The sequence below is a fragment of the Channa argus genome, chromosome 10 (assembly GCF_033026475.1).
Source record: "Channa argus isolate prfri chromosome 10, Channa argus male v1.0, whole genome shotgun sequence".
Classification (NCBI taxonomy): domain Eukaryota; kingdom Metazoa; phylum Chordata; class Actinopteri; order Anabantiformes; family Channidae; genus Channa; species Channa argus.
In genome coordinates, this window is record NC_090206.1 from 12,039,551 (window position 1) to 12,055,584 (window position 16,034).

Here is a 16,034-nt window from a genome sequence, read left to right on the forward strand (position 1 = left end):
GCTATGTAGAATAATGTATGTATATTGCGTATTTCTAATTTAGGGGAAAACTTTTCCAAAAACTTTAGGTGACGTCAAGGCAATTCTTTCATTGAGGCATGCGCAGTCGATGTCTAGACAAGATAGGAAAAACAATTGCATAAACCGAGAAACTCTTCACTGTTATTGCCTGTCCTTCATTGTATCGGTATATGTTGTACACAAAGGTACATCTGAGAAATTATGGCACTGCAAAAACTCAAGAAAGAAAAAACTCTCGAAATGAGGAAACGATTAATTGGGTATGTGAAACTCACTAAGTTTAACAATTGCCATAATAAAAATCTGATTATCATGACGCTAACTTAAAGTCGTTGACATGTATTAATTCATTTGATTGCAGGGAGTCATGTAGACTCTTTTATGCAGACAACCCTATAAAAATAACCAGAGCAAGAGGACAGTTTCTATATGATGAAAATGGCAAGCAATATTTGGATTGCATCAGCAACGTTCAACATGGTAAAACATTTATCTCTCAGTGCATAGTCCACATGTTTTATAATACAGTCTATTATAAACCCGTCACACCGTTTAGGTGTGTTACACGGTTTCACCAGTTACATCTTCTTTCAGTGGGACATTGTCACCCAAGTATTACAAAGGCTGCAGCAGCACAAATGGAGCTCTTGAATACAAATTCCAGATTTCTGCATGACAACATCGTTATGTATGCTGACCGCCTGGCTGCCACCCTACCTGAGAAACTGTGCGTCTTTTACTTTGTTAACTCTGGGTAAGTGTATAAGATCCCCACAACCCTAGAGAATAGTCATCCTAAAGTACCCCCCAAGTGATTTAACATCCGCTGTCCTTGCAGTTCAGAGGCCAATGATCTTGCTCTGCGCTTGGCACAGCAGTACACTCAACATGAGGACGTCATTGTGCTTGACCAGCAAGTATTCTGTTCTACTGCAACACACTTACCCACTGAAAATACACGTTTATTAAATAGTTTTACTTTTCTTTTATACTAGTGCATACCATGGGCATCTAATGTCCCTTATCGACATAAGTCCTTACAAGTTCCGGAAGCTGGCAGGACAGAAGGAATGGGTTCATGTGGTTTGTAAATTTATACAGCCATCATTGCACAAACTGCTGACTGCCAGTGGAATGCTGCATGTTTAAAAGAATTTTTTTCCCTCGTAGGCACCCTTACCAGACATCTACAGAGGCAAATACAGGGAAAACCACCCCAACCCTGGTGAAGCATATGCAGATGAAGTAAAAAGCCTTATAGGGGAGGTGCTTGGGAAGGGTCGTAAGGTACATATTTAAAAAAAAAAAAAAAAAATAGAGCTAAAATAAGATCATCTAAATATTTTAAAAAGACATCTGGAATAATACTGTAATAAAAATTACCTGTGCTTTGACAATTATATTTACTACCTTTGTCCAACAGATCTCTGCCTTCTTTGCTGAATCGTTGCCAAGTGTTGGAGGGCAAATTATCTTGCCCCAAGGATACTCATCTAGGGTTGCAAAGTTAGTAGTGACTATGGGTTCTTTTTGGTCAGCCACATGTACATTAATGGTAACACCAGACATGTCCTTTATATTCTCCACAGATATGTGCATTCAGCTGGTGGAGTGTTTGTTGCAGATGAGGTGCAGACAGGTTTTGGACGTGTTGGAAGCCACTTCTGGGCATTTCAGCTGCAGGGAGACGATTTTTGTCCTGACATAGTAACCATGGGCAAACCGATGGGCAATGGGCATCCACTTGCATGTGTGGCAACCACTGTAGAGATAGCTGGAGCCTTCACATCCAATGGAGTGGAGTACTTCAATACGGTAATTATACAGTTGCTTCAACTCAATTTATATGCATGCTCCTGGAGTTTCTGTGAAACTTCAGTTTGGACAACCTCGTTAAATGTGTCAAGGTGTAAAATTTGTCGTCTCACTTAATGCAGTTTGGAGGAAATCCAGTGTCGTGTGCAATTGGTCTTGCAGTCCTTGACGTGATAGAGGCAGAGGACCTAAGAGGAAATGCCCTGAGGGTGGGAGCACACCTTATAAACTTGCTCAAAAAGCTACAAATGCAACATCAAGTCATTGGTGATGTCAGGTGAGTGACGTGCAATCAGGCTTTTCAAAGTCAAGCATCTAATGCCATTCTATTCATGGTAATAAAAACTAACAAAAACCAGTTAAGTACACTCTTTAATAATTAGATCCTTAATTAACTTTCTCTGATTCTCATTATCTTTGTTGCAGCTGATGTGCTAGAACAGCTTGTCAAATTTGTCTGCACTTATTGATACAAGGGAGACATTTTGGCATTAAATAGGCTTTTCTACTGCTTTACTCCCTCCCCCCCACCCCCCCACCCTTTTCTGAAAAATCACTTCATACAGGTGTTAAAGGATGGTTACAAAAGTAAAATCTACTTTATAAATTGTTTTGAGAAATTCTAAGTTAAACCCTACATCTTACAAGTTTCCTTTCCTCTCCAGACATTTTTAAATTATGTCTGCATAAATAGGCAAATATTACCATGACAATGATTGCATGTGATGTAGTCTTATAAACAAGGATATTGGAATGTTAAAATAGCATTAATATATGTAATACATTTTCATTAGCGTAACCTTACAAGTAAAAATACACTTTCAATAATGCTGAGGCGGCTAATAAATAACGTGTCACAGCTTCTCCTCACTCACCCGTTCAAAACTGAAACATGCTATAAGACCTATTTTTTTCTGTTTCAGAGGTGTAGGACTGTTCGTGGGACTGGAGCTGGTTACAGACAGAGAGCAGAGGACTCCTGCCACACAAACAGCAGCATTGGTGGTGAAGAGGTACATAACACAGTAGTTATTAAAGGTTTACTTCTGGGGTTTTTACCTGCCAGGCAAAGATGCACACAAGCTTCGAATGCATGAACTGCCATGTGATGCTCACAGATTTAACTCAATTAGGTTGAAGGAGGAGGATCGAATCTGTGCCAGTACAGATGGCCCCTGGGATAATGTTGTGAAGTTTAAACCTCCTCTGTGCTTCAGTATAGAGGATGTAGACTTGGTGGTGCAATGCATTGACCGCATTCTCACAGGTCAGTTACACAATTTCAACCTTCACCATAGGGCTGCTGGCACAGGATTGTGTTTACCTTTTACACCAAATATAATTTGTATAAAGAGTACATGGGTCTGAATGATGCCTAAATTGTTGATTTCACACAGAGGCAGAGTACCTGATTAAGTTGTCTTGTTCATAGATATGGAAGCCAATGACCTTAAACTGGACAAGGAAGACATCTAAGGTTTGCCAAACCTGTATAAAAACTTTTAATTGCATCAAAAATTGTCAAATGGTCACATTCATAAAATTCAGAGGTAGAAATATGAACGTGTGTACTTGACGTTCCAGTAGATCAAACAAGTTCATTCACTCATTTCATTAGGCAGAACATGTTGCCACTTTTCCACTCACTGACCATTGTTGGGACTCATTTTTGTTCTGCAGTTGTATTGATGGAAACCCCCCCCACTCCAAAAGAAAAAAAAAAAGAAAGAAAAAAAAAAAATTTCTCAGGTCTTAAAATCTTGGCAAAATCAGCAGTAGGACAACTGTTCACTTGTTTCCGCCTGCATTTTAAGTGAAATATCATTGTATGGCATTTTCCTCCCTGCAGGTCATAAAAGTTGTGGTGTCACTCTGTTAAAAGATAAAGCATACACCTCTGATGAAAAGCAGCCAGATCCAGGTAATCATTTGAAGTGATACCAACAACAGACCATCGTTACCACCTGGGGTCTTCAAGATGCTAATGTGATTTATGGAATGTCCCAAGAACACTTTTCAAAATAAACCAATTAATGCTTTAATTCTGACTCTTGTATTCATTTACCCACAGCAGCATTTTAAAATAATTAGTCCCAACATATAACACTGATCAGCAACATGTTCTCAATATACACTGTGGTTTAAATACGCACTTACCAGACCATTATCTTTAACTCCTTGACACATTCACAAAAATGTTCAAGTATTGCAGTTTCAAAGCTAGTGGGGTGGGTATTAAGACTGAGCCAGTTATCCTTCAGGTAGTGAAGTATTTTCCCCACAGCTTCCTAAAGAGGTATCTGCAGAAATGTTAACATTACTTGAAACATAAACAAGCAAGCCATTTAACAGTACAAAACATTTAACATTAACTTTACAAATAATAACAAAAAGATCCATGTGTAATATAAACCAAAATTTTATTTCTACCAATTTGCCCAAGACACTAGAGGAATGATTTTCCAGTGAGAGAGGGGGTACCCTCTTACATTAACAGGCTTGCGTTCAGTTGAATAACACTAGTAAAGCCACTTAAAATTTGAGACATGATGGGGAAGAAACTCTTTTAAAAGCCAAAAAAGAAAAGGAAAAAAAAAAACAAACAAAAAGATGCTGGTTGTCTTTGTCTACTGGGCCATCTCCAAACAGTCGCTTGACAATGAACCCTTGGATTAGTTTAAATCCCTTATTTAACCTCACCCCACATCTGAAGCCATGCAACTTGCATCCAACACTCAGCACGGGATAATATAACTAAATATCTAGAAACACAAAAAGGAAAAAAAAAAATAATAAATTGTTTTTATTTGCGAGCTTTAAAAGCTCTCTTGCTTGTCTGTAAATCCAGTAGACATGTAAAAATACAACCATACAATACATTAGATTCAAAAAGGTACCAAAAAGTACAGTAAAAATAACACTTCCATCACTGGAAATGTAAACGACACAAAACAATATAAAATAAAAAGTGGAAAAGTGACATTTGCTTCCCCAGTTCCTCACTTGATCTGTACAAATGGAGCATGAGTCCAAATTTCTGCCAACTCCAAAGGAAAAGCCAGAGCCCATGTTCGCTGTGGTCAGACCATGGATCTCTTTCTTATTTACTTTAGACCTTAAGAGAAAAACACGGTGCTCAACGTTACTGAGAATAAACCAAATACGGCATGCAGGTACACACAAGACAAGACAGGTGCATGAATGAGTCTGACAGGTCAGTGAATGAAAAGACACTTTCGAGGGGGGAGGCGGAACACGACAGCTAGCCAATAAACGCAGCACCCTGTTGAAAGGTGAAGCAGTCCTTGCTCCTATTCTCAACCACCACCAACTCAACCCTTATTGATTGAAGTAGTGTTTGTAGAGATGCATCTTAGGATGACGGACAGGTGTAATGAATCCATCGTTAATGACCACAGACCCCACAACACGGCCCACCCTGACCCCACTACAATGGTTCAGTGAATTTATAGTAGATGGAGATCTTTGGGGTCGAGAAGGCACCAATGGTTATAGCTATGTTCTCATACTACCACGGATGATGCAAAAATGCATACCTGCACTATGTGTGATCAGTATGGCTTGTAGCTACTCTGGTGGCCCCCACGTCTTGGAGTTTTCCCATAGCTTGTATTGCCCTGGTCTGGAGGACAAGAGAAAAAGGGACTGAGTTCTTCTGTACAACAAGGAGGACCAAGATAATAAAGTTTCTTTTTCTTTCCCCGGGGGCATTTATCGCTTACTGTAATCGTATCCACCCCCATAGCCGTAATAACCAGCAGAGTAGTCATAGTTGCCATAGCCGCCATATCCATAGCCTTGCTGTCCGTAGCCATAGTTCTGGTTGTATCCCGGGTTCCAGTAGTTGTTGTAGCCTTGATTCCAGTTCTGGCCCTGGCCTATCAACAACAGGTGAAGCTTTTGTCACACTCTCCAGTACACAAGACCCAGGCAGTTGAAAGTTGAGTCTACCATTGAGTGTGGGTTAGAAGAAAGCCAAATTGTTTACCTCCACGTCCCCTGCCACGTCCTCCATATCCACGAGCACCGTATTGCTGCTGCTGGTAGACCTCTTTTGGCTGGGCTATTTTAATTTCACACTGGAATGGCACAAGCAAATTACATTGAGTAATTTATTAGAGTTCATTACACCAGGTTTTCAGAAATATATAGTGAGAAATGTCTGATATGCTATTACCTTGCTTCCACCAACATTATGGTATTTCTTCTCCATAACTTTCTTGACAGGAGCCTCTTCTTTATATGTGATGAACACAAATCCCCTTCGCTTTTCTGTCTTTGGATCTTGAGGAAGCTCTATGGTTTCAATCTGCGCCAGAGAACAAAAAAAAAAAACAACAACTATATATGTCTATATAAATATATATATATACACACACACACACACATTTTAAGGTGCTAATATTATAACCACTTGATGAATTGACTCATTGAAGAAAACCAGCACATAATATACCTCTCCAAAGGTCCCAAAGTACTCCTGAATCACTTCCTTAGAAGTGTCAGGGTTAAGGCCTCCAACAAAGATTTTCTTGACTGGATCCTTTTTCATGGCCATGGCCTTCTTAGGATCAATCTGTCGACCATCCAGCCTGTGCTCCTTCTGTTCAAGAACCTAAAAAGAAAAAAAAAAACAGACATTAAAAACCCTTCTGTGAACACAGTAAAACCTTCAACACAGCTGCTTCACCACTTACCTTGTCTACACTTGCTGCATCTTTAAAGAGAATGAAACCGAAGCCTCTAGACCGGCCGGTCTGCTGGTCCATCTTAATGGTGCAGTCTGTCACCTCACCAAATTTGGAGAAGTAATCTTTAAGATCCTTCTTGCTTGTGTCCCAGCTGAGGCCACCAACAAACATTTTTCTAAAACACAAGGGGGGGAGGTTGTCAGTACGGCTACTCTCTAGCTTCATAGCTATATGGCTGTGGGGGCAGGGGGTGGTTGTTTTGCAGAGGGGCTGTAAATACACAGTGTTCCAGAACATCTGTTGACCCACTGACATAAGAAGGTAGTTCCTATACAAGTGGATATTTTACAGCTATAATCTATTAAACTGAAAACCGCCATTTAACCAGAGCAGACAGTTTATCCTTGTTTCCCATGCGTTAATACACGGTGGATGTGATCCTTACTCAAGCGCCCATCCCCCCCCACCCCCCACCCCCCACCCAAAACTCTGCACATGGCGCCAACAAAGGCCGTTTGAACAAAGGAACAAGGCAAACCCGTTAATGCTTATTTCTACTGTCGGGTTCACCAGAAATATACGATGGAACTTGTTAAACTCACCCTGCATCCTCCTCGCCCTTGCTGGCGTCGATCTGTCCGCCCTCCGTGCCACCGTTTTGTGAATTTCCGTCCGCGTCGGGCCCTGCGCCCTCTCCGCAGTCATTCGCGGCGCTGCCATCGTTCCCCTCCTCGGTGTGGTCGGCTCCGTTAAAATCATCGTCGATTTCGTGGCCGTTTTCTGAAGTTTCCATATATTGCTGCTCTGTCTCGGACATTTTGCACTATTATTCCTAAACACAGATGGGGGGAAATCTGTTAAATTATAGCAGTATTGGTGATTATATAACCGCTAATCCGTCCTGCCGTCCACGCTTCGCCATTTACATGGTTCCAATACATGCATTTCCCACCATTTTGGCCGGCGCGATTGCGTTCTATACAGAAACACGAAATTTGTTACCAAGGGCAGCGACTGACAACAGTGTAACGTCTACTTAATGTTGCTCAACACAGTAAACACCCAAAATCTAACGTACATTTGTGAGAGATTAAGAAGTGTAGTCATCTGTATTGCACTGATAAACGGAGCCTGAAGTGAACGCAAATTCGTTACGTAATGCAAAGGCCGTGCTGGCTGCACAGTTGGCCTGTATGAACTAATTCTGACATGTAATCTCCTTTTGACGTAAAAATAACTGCACGATCCCAAGTACTTACGTGAAAATATAAAGAAAAAGACCAGGAAGAAGAAGTACAAATCCCGGCTTACTGGTCACACAACCGGAGAGCTCTCTTCAAGATGGATTCTCCCACACGACGACAACTCGTGGTTGGTTTTTTTTTTCTTTTCTTTTTCTTTTTTTTTTTTAAGAGCCGGCTGAAAAAAAAGCGACGTTTCTGCGGAAGCGCAATCTGATTGGATGATCACTCATGCCAATCGAGGCAGCGACCAATTACATAGACGACGCTCTCTCTTGGAAAATGTCCACGCCCATGACACACAGGAAGGACCTTTATGTACATTTTCAGTGCAATGGAGAAAGATTAGTTCGATGCTCGAATAGCTCTACTAAGCACATCTGACATATGATAATCAGCTACAAAATTATGCTGAGTAATGTTTCAAAACGTCAATGTAAGAAATTAATTGCTTAGCACTGCGAATCGATCTCAACCTGACAAAATTGCAGTCGGACGCAACAATAGTAAGGCAAAAATCACAATTAATTGAAATGATATAAAACATACAAACCTTTAAATCTATGTATGCATAGGTGAAAAAATCCACATGGACCACATGGAGTCATCGTTGCCTTAATGGTTACATTAATTCAGACACTGTTGTACACGATTGAGAAAAACAGCAAACGCCTCTCATATGAGGCAATAAAATCAGAGGCCTAGATTAAACACAATTTTAATAAATGTAATTAAATACTGTGTCTTTTTCGGTAGTGTCATGTAATGACACTGTGCTACATAGCATAATTTAGTGTTGTACTGTATCGTGAGTACTGAGTAAGTTGCTGTTTTGGTCAATTTTACAATTCACTTGATTTATTCCCATCAGTACACTATCACATCAGTCGCTGCTATAAAAATGATTACACAATATATTATGAACCAGATATACAAATACTACAATCAGAGTTACATTGTGCATAACATGCAACCTATAATAAATTGGCCTTCACCTACAAACTATGCTATGTCTCAATAGTTACAAGATTGTTTTTGTGTTTTTAAATGCTGAAATTCAAGCACCCATGATATTATAATTTTCCAACATATCCAATCTGCATATGCCATACAAAAAAAACACAGTAATTCTCATTTGACCTGAAATGATCTCATTTGTGTATATTTAATGGCCTTTAGACCATCATAATGTAACATGTGGGTACTCTGAAATTATTTCAGTGTATTTTCAGAGGCAGGAAATGATTAGGTTGATGAGTGCTTAATTGAAAGTATAATACATATTTGAATTGCCAAATTACTAGAATCAGTTGTTTTATTCCAGACTATGAATCAAGTCAAACCCTTAATTTGTTATATGAGGTAACTTTACCAGAAAGCAAACAAGTGTAACTGATCAACAAGTGTAATTGATGGTGAAAATATATTTTATTATGTCATAGTAGTGAATACATTTTAAAGAATTGGCATTTAGTTTTATTATCTATGCTTCACTCTGTTTACTGTTGTTATTCTGCTTCTTCCACAACCTCTCCTTCACATATTTGAGGCTTGTTTGGATCGTTTCTAACCAGCCAGTCAGCAAGCCAAATCTATTGAAAGCAAAAATTCATGTGTTTTAGTGCCCAAAACTCAACAGCAGCAAACCACAAGTTAAGTGCGATATTACTGGCCATAAGAAATGTCTACTGAACAAAATCTGCCCATTTGTATGTCAGAGCATTGAGCACTGAATACTTACACATGGGTTGGGTGGCTTGTGCTTACAGAGCTCAGTGAGTCCAGATAACAGAGTTGGGTTGACAAACCTACTCAGGTATTCCTTGGTTCCTTCTTTTGAGGGAAAAGGCTCAATTACAGCTGCAGTGAATAAGCATGTTGGGTATAGAATTGTAAGTGTTTAAGACTATATTTCTATATGAACAATATTTCGACATGAGTATGTATATTACTTACAGTTAGGGAACATGAACTTGATCTCCCTTTCAGCTGCATGAAAAGAGTCACTGCCATGGACAGCATTTTTCAACTCTGAAGTGCCGTATTTTGCTCTAAGGCTGGGGATAAATACAACACATTCACATAAATACTCTTGCTTGGGTTGTCATAAATACAAACCTTTAATCTTTTAATTTAGATAAAAAATGATATGTCATGATATGTTTTTAGAGAATGATCTACTGTCATAAGGCATGGTGGACTATGTACTTTAAGTAATAAAATATCATAATTCTGAGCATAATTCTGATTATTACACTCATAAAAGTCATAGTCTGTTGCCCACAAGCACAAATAATTATACTGTTTTAATGTGAGTAACTATCAAATGCACACTAAGTTGAAAACACACTGAACCTAAACCACAGACAATATGAGGATACTTTTCTAAAATTAGAGAGAACATAAACTGTGTCTTTGACCTGAAGTCATTCACCACACAACACTCCCAGTCTGAGTCTGCCTGACTAAAGGATGGGTGACACAATATTAAAAAATATTCAAATGTTGTGACACTATAACGTGTATATATATATATATATATATATATATACTCAGTGGTTTAGCATTGGGTTTGGATCCAGAAGGCACCGGGTTTGAACCCGGATAAAATGAGAAATGAAATGAAATGAAATAAAATGAAAATGAGAGGGTTGTGGCAGGAAGGGCATCCGGTTTAAAAATTCATGCAAAATCAAAGTGTGGAACATGTTCTACTGTGGTGACCCCTGAAGGGACAAGCCAAAAGCTGTTGAACTATTTGACATGAACAGTGGAGGCCTGCCAACCTCTGTTTCTAAACCATGAAATGAAATGACTTGTATGGATAACTTACATTCAATCTGGTTTATATGCACAACCTACTATCCATCATAAGCCTCCTTTCCCAGTAATTCAGTTAAAATTGTGGTAAATAAGACTTTTGATAGATGTAATAATAAAAGTAAATGCAAAATATACCACAGATGTAACATACAACAAATTAAAGTCTGAATTAACAAATCGTGACTTAAAGGACTGACCATTCTGGATGAGTTTCTGCAGCCTTGGTGCTGTTGGCAGGCCCTATAATGGACTTCAAGTGGGCAATAGCGTTGTCCCGGGCCAGAGTCATCGCAACTATGGGGCCAGAGCTCATAAAGGCTGTCAAGCTGGGAAAGAAGAGTGTTCCATATCGGTCTGCGTAGAAGTCACTGCATTGCTCTGGACTTAGCTGCAACTTTCGCTTCTGCCACAGGAATGAATTATTAAATATTACATTGAAATATGCAGCAATAGCTGGACCAAATTTAATGGATCAGAATTTTTGATTTAATTTTTTTTTCAAATCTTCCAGATGACCTCAAAAATGTTCAGACTTAGTATTTATTTTGAGTTACATTTTTAGGCTATCGACATGGCAATGGGATTATAGGTAAAAGTATTTCTATGCCCTTTATTTTAAACTTACAGTTGCTGAAGAACACTCCACCATAAAAATACAACTTGTTAATAGCCATGTTATAGATCAGACAACATCACAATGCCAGGCAAAACTAGACAACATACTTGTTTACCTAAAAGAATGTGATAAAGTTACACAAACGTTTGACTCTTGAGGTCATCTGTTGGACAACACGGGCCAAAAGTAGTCCATACGGTGGCGTTAGCTACTTGCTGCATCCGCTATCTACACATTTGTGCATTCAACTAGACTAACGTTGTGTGCACCAGACTGTGTGACCCACCTGCAGGATAATAAAGCCCGATTTAAGAATAAACTCCTCAATCTCTTCCGCTTTGTGGATGGCATCTGGCTTAATAAGAGCCAGAGTTCTTTCTACGTAAATACGAGGATGTGACTTTAGCTCCATCCTCAAGTCATGAAGGATTCGGTCCTTTACTAGCTTTACTAAGACTTAACGTCAACCGATGCTGTAATTAATTCGACGTTATGTGAGTAAACGTGATAGCGAGCAACATGTTAACGCTTTTGGTATAAAAAAAAAAATAAAAGTTAAGTTGCCCAAGAGCGGTTGCTTTCTTGCTCAAACAGAACACTGCCCCACTTTCTAGATAAATGTATTCGTGTTGCTAGGCTACCATCACCCGTCTACAGCGAGTCAAAAGGGACAATCTACACACAGCTTCACAAACTCCCCGAAACTCAGGTATTGACACAATTTATAAGCTTTAGAATCAAACAAACCATTACGCCACTTTATGGTGTATAAAAATAAGAATTTGCACTGCCACAATGATTTATTCTCTAAATAGTGCTGAGACAAATGTGGCATATTTTTTCTGCATATTGTCCTTAAACACTCAAGTCAAATTAATGTTTATGGAGCATACTGTTAGGTGTGGCACCTTTGCCCCTCATTATTGTAATGTGTGAAAATGTAAGTTGTGTCTTAAATGTCAAATATATGTATTACAACAACTATGTGGTGTTGCAGCCAAAACAACACAAACATTAATTTCCAACAGTCTTTTATTTCAAAGTTGCTTAAATGCAAAGTTCTTATCGTGTTCCAATAGTGACTTGCCACACTCTGATCAAGTTGTCAGTGTAGCCAGCAAACAGGGTCTGTAAAAAAAAAATGAGTTAAAAAAGTTAAAAAACACAAGTCAAGTGTAATTTCTATACTTAGATTTTCCACTGACTCTCATATCCAAAAGTGTGTTTCTAGTGCCCCTCATATTTGCAGGACTGTCATCAGTGGAAATCAGAGTTAAAAAGTGAATGGGTATAATCACTGGGGGTAAAACACTAGAACCACAGACTAAAGGGATAACTAGACATCTACACAGAGCTGAGCGTTGTGTACCTGTCCATCAGCAGACCATGCCAAGGAAGTACATTGTGGGGGCTCAGCCTTGCTGTTTGTACTTATTACTTCCTGTCTCAGCTCATCCACAATGATCTTGCCCTCCAGATCCTACATAAAGCAACAAAGCCAGGAAAGGATCATTAAGTTAAGGCACCAAAATAATTACTAATAACAAACTGATCTATGGTAGAGCTCAGAAACAGCCTCTTTATCATCATAGAATACAGATGGCATGAAAAATGCATCACTGCTCTTTACACTACAGCTATAAAAAGGAACCAAATACTGGCGATGAGGTATTTAAGATTAAGTGTTTTACCCAGATCTTGATACTGGGACCAGTAGCAGCACACAGCCAGTAACGGTTGGGGCTGAAGCATAGGGCATTAATGATGTCACCACTATCCAGGGTGTACAGGTGCTTGCCCTCGTTCAGGTCCCACAGCATGGCCTGGCCATCCTGAAAGTAGAGAGGAAAAGTACAATACAGAAAAATCTTAAATAAAAATCAATTTTTAAGTTGTTTACATTATTGTTCACAGCTGACAAGCAGGAGTTTGTTACTTAAACATTACACATTTAATCTACCTTCTATAGAGGTTCCAGTTGAAGTACTCAGTACTCAGAAACAGTCCATCAATGTTTAGAGTTTTCTAGAGTTTTTAATCACTGTTAAAGTCTGTAAGCTAGACTTAAGCTTCTTTCTCTACCAGTTTCATAATGAATGAGGAAAAGGCTGAAAACCATTATGGGTGTTTACGATAAAGTTAATGATCAACATCATACCTTTCCACCAGATGCACAGAGGGAGCCATCAGGAGAGACTGTCACCGTGTTCAGGTAGCCAGTGTGGCCAATGTGGTTGGTCTTCAGCTTGCAGTTAGCCAGGTTCCACACCTAATAGTAAAATGAAATGAAGACTACATCATACCTATGTAAGTACAAAGGCCATATATATATATATATATATATATATATATATATATATATATATGGGTTGCCCTCATAAATTCAAGTCTCATCGCTGAGGAAATCAGGTAATACATGCCAGTTTTTCAAGTCATTGAGCAAACAAGCCCTTTAAGATCACATTTTCTTTAGAATTCTGATATAACCCCCCCAAGAAAACACCCCGAAAAGCAATTGTTCAAAAAAGTTCAGTATACCTTGACCATCTTGTCCCAGCCACAGGAGACAATGATGGGGTTGCTGCTGTTGGGGGAGAAGCGGACACAAGACACCCACTCAGAATGGCCTTCATCCTGAAAATTTAAGCAGTACAATGCAAGTTATCACTAGCAGAACAGTTGTCCGTTTTAAGTCACTGATCCAAAAGAGAAAGAGAGCTTTAGTATTATAATTCACAGTAGTGCAAGGACACAACCCAGTACTGGAAAGTACTAAAATCTAGCTCCACTGTCAAAGCCTGACTGTTTTTTACCGACAGAAAAAATGAGTTGGCTGCTCACCTGGATGGTGTACTTGCAGACTCCAAGAGTGTTCCATAGTTTTATGGTCTTGTCCCGGGAGCCAGACACAATCTGACGGTTATCAGCAGAGAAGGCCACGCTTAGAACATCCTTTGTGTGTCCAACAAATTGTCGGGTGGTGAGGCCACTGTGGAAACATTGCATCAAAGATTTGAAATGAACAAAAATTATGAATCCCAAACACAAGGAAGGATGATCATGCCCAACTCTGTTGCAGTCAAAATATTTTAAATCTTCACTTGTGGTAAACAAGTAACACAGGATAAACAAAACAAATAATGTGTTGTCTACAATTTTCTAACATGAGGAACAACCATGTAATTTTTTTTTGGTTCTGTCTGCAGTGCTAATGAAACCGTACTATAATTACTGCACTAGCCAAACATTTACAGTGCTGAATTTTTGGTGCATCAGGCCTCATGACTTTTGAGGGATATGAAAATATCAATAATACAATTCTATCAATGGAGAAAGAGAATGAATAATAATTGTCTTAGTGTACGATAAAATAATGTGATGTCACTTTGTCCATGTTCTAAGTTTTTACCTCTGGTTAAAAGAAAGGGCTTAAGTCTAAAAATTCTGACTTTTAAATAGAACTTATTACAAACTAGATAATTAAAATGTCTTTAGAGATAAATAATAAAGTCAGACCTGTCATACTCAACTAGTTACTCAAGTTGCTGCAAAATTAAATAATGGCACTAGTTAAACATATTAGGCTGGGTTTGGATTTCAATTGACCTGCTAGTTGCAAGAAGAGGAATTTTATGCAGTTCAATAGACATAATTGTCATTCCCGAGGCTACAACATTGTTGGCAAAGTGCATTACATTTTTACAAACCATAGACTTTGATTTGCAGCAATCAACACTGCTGTAAAGTGTGGCTTTAACCTGTTGCCCCACTGGTGATTCCATACAAATCATCTACCACAATGCTGTTGAGAAAACTGCTTTCCACACTCTACTCAAAAATCTGACCAGCACATTACACTTTTTCCACTTACGTGGTGAGATCCCACAGGCGGAGGGTCCCGTCCCAGGCACCAGACAGGGCAAACTGTCCATCAGAGGAGATGACAACATCACTTACAAAGTGAGAGTGGCCCTTCAAGGAGCGCTGGGGGATGCCATAGTTGGTCTCATCACGGGTCAGCTTCCACATGATTATGGACTTGTCTGGAAAGCCAGAACCATATTACTATATCTCAGAATGTATATTTATAGTAAAATACATTTTCAGAGCATTAGCAAGTAATGCTATAATTCTTAGGGAAATCTGTCAGATATTGAACTTGTCAGCAGACCTAACCAACATAAATTAGAGGCACAAACTTTTGTGCATGCAACTACACTTGTGTGTGTCATTAAAAGAATCAGAGATACAATCTGGCTACCTGAAGCTGATCACAAACGACAGTGTTAGCCAGCTTGGCTAACCGGATCTCTCAAGTTGTCAGCGTAAGAATAGTTATATTAAAATTATACAACACGCATTTATGCCTATTTATGAATCTCTTGCGTGGCATTTACACCAGTATTATCTTTTATCTTACGTTACAGCACCAAACCGACTGGCTGGCTGACTATCCCAGCCATATTGGCTGAGCCGGCGGGGGAAGCCTCACCTCGGGACGCCGACAGAATCATGTCGGGATACTGGGGTGTAGTGGCGATCTGGGTGACCCATCCACTGTGCCCCTTCAGGGTCCCCCTCACTGTCATCTGCTCGGTCATTTTGACGAGGTTCGGTGCTGCCTTTTACAAGGATGGATTCGGATTTTTCAGAAGTACGAGACAACCTACGTCCTCATCGCATCTGGGCACAGAGGAAAAGGAAGTTCAGACCCGGATACAAAACCTATGAGGGTTGAGCCACCCGCAAAGGACTCTGGGATATGTGGACTAACTATGTACACCCGTTGAGATCTCCTTAATATGT

The 16,034-nt window shown here is 39.4% G+C and overlaps 4 protein-coding genes and 1 long non-coding RNA gene across 7 annotated transcripts; 2 read left to right on the top strand and 3 right to left on the bottom strand.

Annotated features, from left to right (window-relative positions):
* Positions 1-73: 73 nt before the first annotated feature.
* On the top strand, positions 74-3,878 carry phykpl (5-phosphohydroxy-L-lysine phospho-lyase). Of its 2 annotated transcripts, none has more exons than XM_067517734.1 (13): positions 74-281; positions 383-501; positions 616-775; positions 860-934; positions 1,017-1,104; positions 1,192-1,308; positions 1,445-1,527; positions 1,611-1,836; positions 1,959-2,113; positions 2,760-2,849; positions 2,970-3,103; positions 3,234-3,313; positions 3,686-3,878. In XM_067517734.1, the coding sequence occupies exons 1-12, from the start codon at positions 223-225 to the stop codon at positions 3,266-3,268; spliced, it is 1,341 nt and encodes a 446-aa protein (XP_067373835.1). In that variant the 5' UTR covers positions 74-222; the 3' UTR covers positions 3,269-3,313; positions 3,686-3,878. The 2 variants fall into 2 exon arrangements, with proteins under 2 accessions (XP_067373835.1, XP_067373834.1); XM_067517733.1 differs by having other exon boundaries at positions 3,269-3,313.
* Positions 3,879-4,239: 361 nt separating this feature from the next.
* LOC137133802 (heterogeneous nuclear ribonucleoprotein A/B-like) lies at positions 4,240-7,962 on the bottom strand. 2 transcript variants are annotated; one of them, XM_067517740.1, is made up of 9 exons: positions 7,808-7,962; positions 7,151-7,380; positions 6,555-6,723; positions 6,314-6,472; positions 6,035-6,166; positions 5,846-5,936; positions 5,580-5,735; positions 5,394-5,479; positions 4,240-4,951 (listed from the first exon to the last, which is right to left on the bottom strand). In XM_067517740.1, the coding sequence occupies exons 2-8, from the start codon at positions 7,363-7,365 to the stop codon at positions 5,409-5,411; spliced, it is 993 nt and encodes a 330-aa protein (XP_067373841.1). In that variant the 5' UTR covers positions 7,366-7,380; positions 7,808-7,962; the 3' UTR covers positions 4,240-4,951; positions 5,394-5,408. The 2 variants fall into 2 exon arrangements, with proteins under 2 accessions (XP_067373841.1, XP_067373842.1); XM_067517741.1 differs by lacking the exon at positions 5,394-5,479.
* A 732-nt stretch (positions 7,963-8,694) lies between these two features.
* nme5 (NME/NM23 family member 5) lies at positions 8,695-12,105 on the bottom strand. Its single transcript, XM_067517744.1, has 5 exons — positions 11,515-12,105; positions 10,810-11,015; positions 9,746-9,846; positions 9,531-9,649; positions 8,695-9,381 (listed from the first exon to the last, which is right to left on the bottom strand). Exons 1-5 carry the CDS (start codon positions 11,638-11,640, stop codon positions 9,298-9,300), a joined length of 636 nt encoding a protein of 211 aa, XP_067373845.1. The 5' UTR covers positions 11,641-12,105; the 3' UTR covers positions 8,695-9,297.
* A 137-nt stretch (positions 12,106-12,242) lies between these two features.
* rack1 (receptor for activated C kinase 1) lies at positions 12,243-15,944 on the bottom strand. Its single transcript, XM_067517742.1, has 8 exons — positions 15,721-15,944; positions 15,100-15,271; positions 14,070-14,217; positions 13,767-13,862; positions 13,387-13,497; positions 12,920-13,060; positions 12,598-12,708; positions 12,243-12,356 (listed from the first exon to the last, which is right to left on the bottom strand). The coding sequence occupies exons 1-8, from the start codon at positions 15,827-15,829 to the stop codon at positions 12,291-12,293; spliced, it is 954 nt and encodes a 317-aa protein (XP_067373843.1). The 5' UTR covers positions 15,830-15,944; the 3' UTR covers positions 12,243-12,290.
* LOC137133806 (uncharacterized) lies at positions 15,278-15,928 on the top strand. The gene is made up of 2 exons (XR_010915290.1): positions 15,278-15,553; positions 15,656-15,928. It is a non-coding gene; the product is annotated as an uncharacterized lncRNA (long non-coding RNA).
* Positions 15,945-16,034: the final 90 nt, after the last annotated feature.

Excerpts from the sequence above, each read along its gene's own strand:
- phykpl (XM_067517733.1), top strand. The coding sequence starts at position 223 with ATGGCACTGCAAAAACTCAAGAAAGAAAAAACTCTCGAAATGAGGAAA. Across the intron at positions 776-859 it reads TTTTACTTTGTTAACTCTGG|TTCAGAGGCCAATGATCTTG; the intron begins GTAAGTGTATAA and ends CTGTCCTTGCAG. Across the intron at positions 2,114-2,759 it reads CAAGTCATTGGTGATGTCAG|AGGTGTAGGACTGTTCGTGG; the intron begins GTGAGTGACGTG and ends TTTCTGTTTCAG.
- LOC137133802 (XM_067517740.1), bottom strand. The coding sequence starts at position 7,365 with ATGTCCGAGACAGAGCAGCAATATATGGAAACTTCAGAAAACGGCCAC. Across the intron at positions 6,473-6,554 it reads ATGCAGCAAGTGTAGACAAG|GTTCTTGAACAGAAGGAGCA; the intron begins GTAAGTGGTGAA and ends TTTTCTTTTTAG. Across the intron at positions 5,736-5,845 it reads ACGTGGCAGGGGACGTGGAG|GCCAGGGCCAGAACTGGAAT; the intron begins GTAAACAATTTG and ends TGTTGTTGATAG.
- nme5 (XM_067517744.1), bottom strand. The coding sequence starts at position 11,640 with ATGGAGCTAAAGTCACATCCTCGTATTTACGTAGAAAGAACTCTGGCT. Across the intron at positions 11,016-11,514 it reads CGGGCTTTATTATCCTGCAG|AAGCGAAAGTTGCAGCTAAG; the intron begins GTGGGTCACACA and ends TTCCTGTGGCAG. Across the intron at positions 9,650-9,745 it reads CAAGTTCATGTTCCCTAACT|CTGTAATTGAGCCTTTTCCC; the intron begins GTAAGTAATATA and ends TATTCACTGCAG.
- rack1 (XM_067517742.1), bottom strand. The coding sequence starts at position 15,829 with ATGACCGAGCAGATGACAGTGAGGGGGACCCTGAAGGGGCACAGTGGA. Across the intron at positions 13,498-13,766 it reads GCTGGGACAAGATGGTCAAG|GTGTGGAACCTGGCTAACTG; the intron begins GTATACTGAACT and ends TTTTACTATTAG. Across the intron at positions 12,357-12,597 it reads CATGGTCTGCTGATGGACAG|ACCCTGTTTGCTGGCTACAC; the intron begins GTACACAACGCT and ends TTTTTTTTACAG.